Source organism: Capsicum annuum, chromosome 6, assembly GCF_002878395.1.
Source record: "Capsicum annuum cultivar UCD-10X-F1 chromosome 6, UCD10Xv1.1, whole genome shotgun sequence".
Classification (NCBI taxonomy): Eukaryota; Viridiplantae; Streptophyta; class Magnoliopsida; order Solanales; family Solanaceae; genus Capsicum; species Capsicum annuum.
The window spans coordinates 3,581,727-3,592,300 of record NC_061116.1 but is presented as its reverse complement, the minus strand read 5'-3'; the positions used below and the strand labels follow the sequence as shown (position 1 = coordinate 3,592,300).

At 30.1% G+C, this 10,574-nt stretch overlaps 1 protein-coding gene across 1 annotated transcript; it reads right to left on the bottom strand.

The window, feature by feature from the left end:
* Window positions 1-551: 551 nt before the first annotated feature.
* On the bottom strand, window positions 552-7,005 carry LOC107873620 (protein SULFUR DEFICIENCY-INDUCED 1). The gene is made up of 4 exons (XM_016720540.2): window positions 6,835-7,005; window positions 4,841-5,053; window positions 2,270-2,425; window positions 552-1,209 (listed from the first exon to the last, which is right to left on the bottom strand). The coding sequence occupies exons 1-4, from the start codon at window positions 6,943-6,945 to the stop codon at window positions 802-804; spliced, it is 888 nt and encodes a 295-aa protein (XP_016576026.1). The 5' UTR covers window positions 6,946-7,005; the 3' UTR covers window positions 552-801.
* Between the last annotated feature and the right edge of the window lie 3,569 nt (window positions 7,006-10,574).

Below are 10,574 nucleotides of genomic sequence, written 5' to 3'. Positions count from 1 at the left end.
AAAAGTAGAATTGTGATCTTAATATATTCGACTAATGAAAATTTTTAAGGAATAAACCAAAAAGAAGGATTAAAGAAACTAAAAATTACACAAATACACAACTTATGTTTTCAATATTACAAAAAATCTCAACTCCTTAAACATATTACAAAAATCCCATATATACACAGAATGTTATGTATATGTCGGCTATGTTATGTATATTAATAGGGAGAGAGAATAAAGTAATTAAAAAAGTAGGAGAGAGTATAATTACTTCCAAAAGAGTTGATATTTATGTTATTTATACTTAAAAAAAAGGATAACTATTTATTTGCATTGGGTGTTCACCTTTAACTGCTCATTTAAATCTTAGTCAACTAAAAGATAAGAATAGTATACATATCACTTAATCATTGACTAAGTGATAACCTTATGTATAAAAGGTACATATCTTGTATTCATTAGGTTAGGTGCAAATACCCGATGCAGATAAGCTTTTACTACGTAAGATGAAAGTTGAAATATGAAAGAGATGATGATGGCTTTTTTATAGCTCAAAGAGATGAATTCGAAATTAGAAGTTTATGAATTTTTCAATTTAAATATTACGAATTTTATAATTTATTATATGTACATATTCACTACTCAGTATGAATATTTTGATAAACATACAAAATTTGGACAAAACTTACTGAGCTCTACTGAATTCATACATTTATACATATCACATGCCTCTTACTTTGCACATCTAATTCTAAATAATTAACATCTAAACCTTACTAAACTATAAACCTTAAATCCTAAAAAAGCATAAATCCATCAACATGCTAATTGATCTCTAAATGTAGAGATCTCCTCAAATATTGGCAATCTTCTTGATTTGGGCCGGGCCCATTCATGAATCAACTGTTCAAGCCCATTTACAAAATCATCATCCAAATCGAGGCCCGGTATGTTTTGCAAGAAGGGCGGGGGTTGCTTCGAGTCCAATTCCAACAATAATTCCTCAACTCGATTCTTTGTTTTTTTATCATCAGAACCTAAATATTTACCTCTCCAAACATCATCGAGAATAGAACGGGCCTCATCATATCGGGCTTGCTTAATCAAACAATGTGCCAGGTTGCAGGCCTTGTTGCTGTCTGGATAAATCATTTGGGCTTTCTTGTACACCACTTCTGCTGCCATAAAGTTTCCTTTTTGCATATAAGCCCAACCCAAATTACCCTACAAAAGCACAATTATTTTGATGTTTTAGGGGCAAAGTCCGCAACAACAAAAATATCATGAAAAAAAAAAAAAATTGGTGTACTAAAGCTCCCGCTATGCACGGAATTTGGAGAAAGACCCGACCACAAGAGTGTATTATACGTAATCTTACCTTAGTATTTCTGTTAGAGGCTGTTTTCAAGGCTTGAACCATGACTTTCTGATTACGTGGCAAAAACTTTATCAGTTACTCCAAGACCTGGGGTCTGGAGAAAGTAAAGTGTACAGGGTCCACATGACTATCTCTGAGATGAGATAGAGGTGTTGTTTTCGGAAGACTAAGGGCAAAGTACACAGATAATTTCGATGCCACTGTTTAGTTCGTCCCCACATTTTAAAATCTTTTTGCACATGTATCTACTTTGCTATAACTTCAGGCATATGGTATCTGAAGTTAGTCTGCCTAAAGTTTCATATAGCTGAAGTGAAGGAATATATGTGTGTAACTCAAGTTAAATCAATTTTACCTCACTATAGCTATTTTTGCTTGAACATTAGTTATATATAGTCGAAGTTCAATATTTCTTATATGTGAACTTAAGCCACATATGACTTAAGTTCAAAACAAATTCTCTGACTTCTACTATTTTTGCTTGAACTTCAATGATCTGTGCATAAATTTCGGACAAAAATGACAGAAATCATGCAAAAATGACTGAAGTCGATCATTCTAATTTAAACTTCAAACAAAAACAATTGGATATCAGCATATATAGCCGAAGTCCACAATATTTCTTTTGTTGTGAACTTCATCCACATATGACTGAAGTTCAAAATTTTTGTGTGACTTCTACTATTTTTATTTGAACTTCAGTGATATGTGCATGAACTTCAGACAAAAATGGTTGAATTCATGCAAAAGTAACTGAAGTCCGCCATTTTAATTTAAACTTGAGACAAAAACAACTGAACATCAGCATGTAATATTTTTAAATCATGAATTCACTGAGATCAATTCATTACATCAACAACACCAATAAAAATTAAAAGTATAGAATATGGAAGATATAATATTTACCAGAACTCTTGCAGTCTCTTGGCTAATAGTAACTTGAATCTTCTTTCCATGAGATCTGGCTACTTTAACTGGCCTCCCATTGAACAACTTTCCTTCATATATTTGTCTCAGTTTATGCTTCAATAACAATATTTGTTCCTCTACTTTTCCACATTTCTACATTTACCAAAAATACATATTACACTTATTAATGCATATGATAAAATCATCTTTATATTAGTTTGGTTGATTAAAATGACATTGCATGTTCATAGGAAACAATAACATCCAGTGTAATTCCATAAGTGGGGTTCATAGTCAAAGTCATCTATATCAAAGGGTGGTCAGGTACACAACCTTCGCCGAAAAATTATATTGTATATATAGGCTAAACATTAGCTATTATGAGCGTGTAATTAATTTTGCACACCCTTAACGTAATTGAGAAAAAAATTTGCACTCTTCATCAAATTTTTGACTCCACCATTAATAAGGTCTGAGAAAGATAAAATATAAACAAATCTTCGTTCTACTTTGTAAAGTAAAGAAATTGTTTCCACTATACCGACCCTCGCCTTAACTGCTTGTTCATGGGCAAGTTTATTAATTCCCTAACCACTTATTGCGTATGGTTATTTAATCTCTTGTTTGGTAATGTTTTCAACCTATAACTAATATATTAGTTATACATTTTATGGAGTATTGTTCTTATACATAGTAAACTATGACATTAACACTATGGGGTACTATTTTACTCTATAATATACCTTATTCAGTACTACTCATATTCAATTTAATATACCACATTCAGATAACAGTTTTACTCTAATTCATCTTATTCAGTATTATACATCCTATTCATTTAATACACAAACCAAATAGTCTATATAAAATAATGTCAGCATGCAAATACTATACACTCTATTCAGTACTACCAAACGACAAGTTTATGTACCAAAGTCCTTGATATATCAAAAGAATATATTTCGGAATAGACAACGTTATTATAGAGAGGTTTAATTGTATAAATAAATATAAAATACCTTGAAGAGATCAAGGAGGACATAAAATAATGTCAACAAATGTTATGCATTCTATTCAGTACTATTTTTAACCAATCCTACTAAACGACACATTTATGCACCAAAGGCCTTGATATATCACAAAATATACTTCAAAACAAACAACGATGTTATAGAGATGTTTAACTGTATCAATAAATATAAAATACCTTGAAGAGATCAAGGAGGACATAAAATAGTCTATATAAAATAATGTCAGCAAATACTATACATTTTGTTCAGTACTGTTCTTATCCAGTCTTATTAAATGACAAGTTTATGTACCAAAGGCCTTGATATATCACAAAATATACTTTAGAACAAACAACGCTATTATAGAGAAGTTTAACTGTATCGATAAATATAAAATACCTTAAAGAGATCAAAGAGGACATTAAATAGTCTATGTAAAATAATGTCAACAATACCGATATATTCTATTCAATACTATTCTTATCCAGTCCTACTAAACGACAAGTTTTTGCAACTAAGGCCTCGATATATCACAAAATATACGTCAGAACAAACAATGTTATTATAGAGAGGTTTAATTGTACTGATAAATATAAAATAGCTCGAAGAGATCAAGGAGGACATAAAATAGTCTATATAAAATAATGTCAGAAATACCGATATATTCCATTCAATACTATTCTTATCCAGTCCTACTAAACGATAAGTTTATGCACCTAAGGCCTCGATATATCACAAAATATACTTCAGAACAAACAACGTTATTATAGAGAGGTTTAAATGTATCGATAAATATAAAATACCTTGAAGAGATCAAGGAGGACGTAACATAGTCGATATAAAATGATGTCAGCAATACTAATACATTCTATTTCAGTACTATGCTTATCAAGTCCTGCTAAACGACAAGTTTATGCACCTAAAGGCCTTGATATATCACAAAATATACTTCAGAACAAATTACACTATTATAGAAAGGTTTAACTGTTATCAATAAGTATAAAATATCTTGAAGAGATCAAGGAGGACATAAAATGGTCGATATAAAATAATGTCAGCCAATTCTATACATTTTATCCAGTACTATTCTTATCCAGTTCTATTAAACGACAAGTTTATGTATCAATGGCCTTGATATATCACAAAATACACTTCAGAACAAATAACTTTATTATAGAGATGTTTAATTTAGCTCTATCAATAAATATAAGATACCTTGAAGAGATCAAGGAGGACAAAAAATAGTCGATATAAAATGATGTCAGCAAATACTATACATTCTATTCAGTACTATTCTTATCCAGTCCTGCTAAACAACAAGTTTATGTTCCAAAGGCATTGATATATCACAAAATATACTTTAGAACAAACAACTACATTATAGAGAGATTTCACTTTAATAATAAATAGAAAATACCTAGCTAATATTATTTTGTTGCAATTCTACTAAACGACAAGTTTATGTATCAAACGCCTTGATATATGGCAAAATGTACTTCAGAACAAACAACGCTGTTACAGAGAGGTTTAACTATACGTATCTATAAATTTAAAATACCTTGAAGAGATCAAAGAGGACATTGTCTAGGGATTCTTGAGCTTGTTTAGAGCAAAGGTATCTAAAAGACTTGACAGCTTCAATGGCTTCTTCACTTCTATCTAATTGCTTCATCACAACTGCCATGTCTTTTAATGCACTGTCCACTCTGTCCCCTTCATTTATGGCTTTCCAAAACCATACTATTGATCCCTCTGGGTCCTTCAAAATTAGCTACAACACAAATTCAACATATAATATTATTAATATTTAAAAAAAATCTACCCATATGTAGATAGTGTGTATATGTATCAAAGGTGTGGCTTAGTGGTCAATGAACTGTGTTACGAACATGAAGTCTCAGGTTCAAATCCAAGCACAAACTGTTGCTAGTGGAAGGTGACAGGTATCTCGTGAACTTAGTCAAGGTACGCAAGAGTATGTATATGATGTAATTTTTCACCAAAAGGTGTCGATTAATACTTTTTGGAGAAAACTACCATAAATATAATGATGTGATCGTATCAAAGTATTTTACACTATAAGCATATAAAGGTGATTACACAATAATAATGATGCCATTTCAATGTGGTTAATGTACTACATCTGCACAAACAATGTTAAAAGAGAAAAAAACAATTACATTTATAAGTAAATCTTATTTTTAAACAAGAAAACATTAATGGTAACTTAATAAAAAATGGATAATAACAAGTAAATTAATTCTTTCAAGTGGTGACTGTTGTACTTGTACCAGTACAAGGTTGGTTTAACAGATCACTAAAGAATGATAGAGGCAGTAAATGTAAATAAATAAGAAGCAAAACATGTTGAACTTCTATATGTACATTTACTGTGTAAAATAATTTATAACTATCAAGTCACAAAAAAAAATTACAACTAATCATAACAAAAATAGAATTTAATTAACTTATATACACCTTGTCAATAAAAATTTAACGACATTAATATATTTTTAACATATTGTAACGTGTTAAAAATTGTAACCTCCTTTATTTTTAAAGTAAATGATTTTACTCTATATGAATGGTTGTGTACATATCTAATAGTATAAAAAGAAATATATACTATTACAAGTTATACTAGCAAAAATATTCGATCTTACTTTATATATACAGTTGTTTTTTCATTCAATGTCCGATACTCGTATTGAGGCTCAACTACATTTGAATTCATGCGTTGCAAGGCTCATTTTTGGAGACCGCTACAAATTTAGAAACCTTGGATAAAAGGCGATTGAAGGGATTCAAATCATCCTAAGACATCCCATGTTGATACTTTATATGTTATGGTTGTTTTTTCATTCAGTGTTCGATACTCATATCGAGGCTCAATCAAATTTGAATTTGCACCAAAGCTCATCTTTGGAGAGCGCTACCTATTTAGAAACCTTGGATAAAAGGCGATCGAAGGGATTCAAATCATCCTGCTACAACCTATGTTAAACTATGTTGATACTTTATATATATACGTTTACTAAAGCCATAAGCAAAAATGACCTAGTAGTGTAAAACATGTCTAAAAAAGGGGCAGTTCGGTGTTCTAAAGCTTCCGCTATGCACAGGATTCGGAGAAGGGCTCCACCACAAGAGTTTATTGTACGCAGTCTTATTATTGTACGCAGTCTTACCTTGCATTTCTGCCCAAGGCTGTTTTCAAAGCTTGAACTCGTGACCTCCTAGTCACATGGCAACAACTTTACCAGTTACTCCAAGGCTCCCTTCAGTGTAAAACATGTCTATAAAAAGGGCACTCCGGTGCACTAAAGTACCCACTATGTGCAGGATCCGAGGAAGGATCCCACCACAAGGGTGTATTATACGCTGTCTTGCCTTGCATTTCTGCCGAAGGCTATTTGCAAGGCTTAAACTTGTGACCTCTTGGTCATATGATAACAACTTTACTGGTTACTCCAAGACTCCCCTCGAGTGTAAAACATGTCTATATACATAAATTGAAATTATACTGAGAAAAAATATAATAAACATTATTACCTGAACATGTTTGGCTCTAACATAAGGTCCATCACCAGAAGGAACCTTATGAAACACATGAAATTGTTCTTTTTCTTTTTTCTCCTTTGTAGTTACAACTTCCATTTCCATGTTTCTTTTAGTTCTCTTATTTGATGTATATATGAAGATAATGTACTATATTAGGAAAAAGAAATGGGAGTATATATAATGATATAGTTACTACAAAAATAGTAATAGTAGTAATATATACAAGTTGAGAAAATAACAAAATGGTCCTTTATGTTTGGGAATAGGTCTGAAATCGACCCTAAAGTATATTCTAAACAATTTTGGTCCTTTAAGTTTATCAGAAGTTAATACGTTCAGTCTACGTCAAATATTTAACAGCCTTCGTCTACTCAATTAGAAAAATGTATTTGACGGAAGTTATATTTGGAGGTATATTTTTTGATAGTTTCTGCTATTTTTGTTTCGTATAGTTTTCTATAAGCAATTTCTACATTGTTTTAGTGTCTAGTATTGTTTTTGTGTTGCAGTTTCTAAGATTTAATGAAATGTTTCTAGTTTTGCGATTAAATCTTTATTGACTATCGTTTCTGTCTAACCTAACTGAAGAAGAAGTTTGTTAGATATTTGATAGAGACCAAAAACATTATTTTATGATAAATTTAAAGGACTAAAACTGTTCGAGATATACTTTATGAACTATTTATAATCTACTTCCAAATATAGGGTACATCTTTTCGTCATTTTGTCTATTATAATAAGCTAAATTAATAAAATCCATGAAATATGGTGCGTAATTCATAAAAAAGAAAGATAGAGGACAAAATTGTACAAACATTATATTGATTGTCCCTAACCTACCCCAATAATCCATCATTGGGGACTTCAATATTGAACCTAGACGGTTATCCGTCCATATTAATTAATTAATTAATCTCCTCCTCCTATAATATTTTTCTAAAAAAAAAGTTTGTTTCTCATGTACATACATCTAAAAGATATTTATATTATGGTTTTATATTATGATCATGATGCGAGGACAAATCTAAAAGTTTAATTATAAACTCATATAAGTTCAATAGTTTTAGTACAAGCCTCGTATTTATCGTTATAAAAATTTATAGATTACTAACTTTGGATTCATCTCTACCATCGTATCATTAAAAAACTAATTATCTATAACAAGTATAATTAGAAAATGTAATTTTTGATACTAGCTAAATTACACCAAGTATATAAAAACTTCTTAGTGATAAATATATAGATAATTTATAATTATTTAAATAAATCCTAGATTTTTTCTCTTTAAGAAATTCAAGTAAATGCCATCATATAACAATAGGTAGAGGCAATACTATTTTAGTTTTTTTTAATCCAAATATGTTTTAAGGTGGTGTTTTAATTTTATTTTTTAAGAAAGAAAAATAAGATTGTGCTTGTTTCCAACTTCATCCCCTTCAAATTTATTTATGAGTTTTAACTAATATACCTATAATTACATTATCAGATTATTTTAAAGATAATTACAGGCTAAATTATAACATTAGTATTAAACTCTCATTTAAATGTAAGAGGATATATATATATATATATATATATATATATGAACCTGGACACTTTTTTAGGTGTTAGTTAACTTGACCATGCACAAAATGATTAATTGCTTTTCCAATTTTGTGAGTTCACCCTCAATTTCACAAGATAGAGACAAATAGGCCCTTTGATTTCCATATGTTTTCAGATTTGGCACCCAAAGAATCTAGATATGGAAATACCCTCTTATTTTAGAATGAAAGGCAAAGTCGTGTAATTTGTCACTCCCCCGGTCCAATTTGGGTGATATTGTTTGATTTGACAGAAAATTTTAGAAAACAAAGTAAGATTTTTGAAATTTATGATCTAAAACACTCAATGATTAATTACAAAAATGTGATACTCTTTTTGCTACGAATTATAAATAAAAGTGTCTTACATCAATTCGAAATTATATATATTGGCAATACATTGTTTTCTTTAATTCTTCATGCAGTTTTACTCCACGAAGCAAGTTAATTACTACTATTTATATTAAGTTATCAAATGGGAAGAAGCTGTCACATGGAATTGATAGAATTCAATTACTACTATTTATATTAAGTTATCAAATGGGAAGAAGCTGTCACATGGAATTGATAGAATTCAGTGGTTTTAATTCAAATTTTGTATATCAATTGAAAAATAATATATATGTATAATAAACTTTAAAATCTATCTAACTCCAAATTTTGAATCAGTATTTGATTATTTTACCTATGGTAAAGTTCTACCTGTAACAGTACCTTACAATCAATCTGATTGTGTAAATGGAAGTGCTTGGTGTGTATGTTTCAAATATCTAAAGCATTACAACAAATAACAGTTCTAGTGCAATCTCGCAAGTGAAATTAGAGGAACGCTGGGCCGTTTGGTAAATCGGACCAAATTAACTTTATCCTATATAAGTATTAAATAATCTCACAATCATTTTATCCCACCATTTATACTAAAATGATGAGATGAATATCTCATATGAAGGATGGTATGAAGTAGTCTCACGGGATATTCCTACTTATCCTATCCGATATACCAAACGACAGTATGTTCGCATACCTTATCTCTACCTAGGAAAAAGGTTGTTTCCGGTAAACCCTCAACTCAAATAACTAAACAACTAAATATAATCTATACAGTTGAATTTCGGATCCGACATTGAAAGTGAGGAATCTGTTCAACATAGATTAAGCATGAGGCTCGGGTTTAATATAAATGTGGTAATACCAGAGAGCAAAGGCAAGGAAAAAACGACTCTTCATTTAGGGCTCATTTGGTAAGGGATAAGAGATAGCTAATTTCAGAATTAATTTTATGAAGAGTTTATCTCATAAACAGGACCTTTAACTTGACATCAAATTATAACTATGACCTTTAACTTTGTCAGTGTACAAGTAGGCCCTTTAACTATACAAAAGCTAAACAAAAAAATATCTCAATCTTGCAACACATATGTGGGAAACTCAATTGCTCGTACGTAGACTAGTACTCTAACAAAATGTTGTCACCTAATTAAAAAGATATACGTAGATTTTAGATATTAACTTTGGCAGTGTATAAGTAGGCCCTTTAAGTATATAAAAGCTGAACAAAAAACACTTCAATCTTGCAACACATATGCATGAAAATCACTCCTACATGGACTAGTACTCCAACCAAATGCTACCACCAAATTAAAAAGATACACGTAAATTTTATATATTAAAAAAAAACCTTAATATACCACCATCACAAATACATATACATTTTAGATTTTTTCTTTCAAAAAAATAAAAACAATTCATTAAAGGCTGCCCTCGTTAAAATAACTTTCAAGTCTGATGAAAATTGAAAGGTTCATTTAGAAGAATATGTGAAATCCGATGAAAATCTTATAAAATTTTCATCTCTTATTCCCTTTCAATTAAGGAAATTTTTTTAAAAAATTTTCATTGAAGATTCACAAAATAGAAGCCATTTAACATGAAAGCTGCACAATTCCTTTACAACTTTTAGCTCTTCAGATATACAAATGAAGCATACACCATCGTTTAAAGGAGAAACAGAAGAGCTCTAGATAATTGATCGTACTTTTCCTAATTGAGTTACTTTTTCTAAATTTTTTAGAGTTATTGGAGAAAATAAAAAGAAAATAAAGTGGGAATTTGATTTGTAAGAAGGGGATATATATATATATATATATA

Excerpts from the sequence above, each read along its gene's own strand:
- LOC107873620 (XM_016720540.2), bottom strand. The coding sequence starts at position 6,945 with ATGGAAATGGAAGTTGTAACTACAAAGGAGAAAAAAGAAAAAGAACAA. Across the intron at positions 5,054-6,834 it reads TTAGAGCCAAACATGTTCAG|CTAATTTTGAAGGACCCAGA; the intron begins GTAATAATGTTT and ends TTTGTGTTGTAG. Across the intron at positions 1,210-2,269 it reads AAGAGACTGCAAGAGTTCTG|GGTAATTTGGGTTGGGCTTA; the intron begins GTAAATATTATA and ends GTGCTTTTGTAG.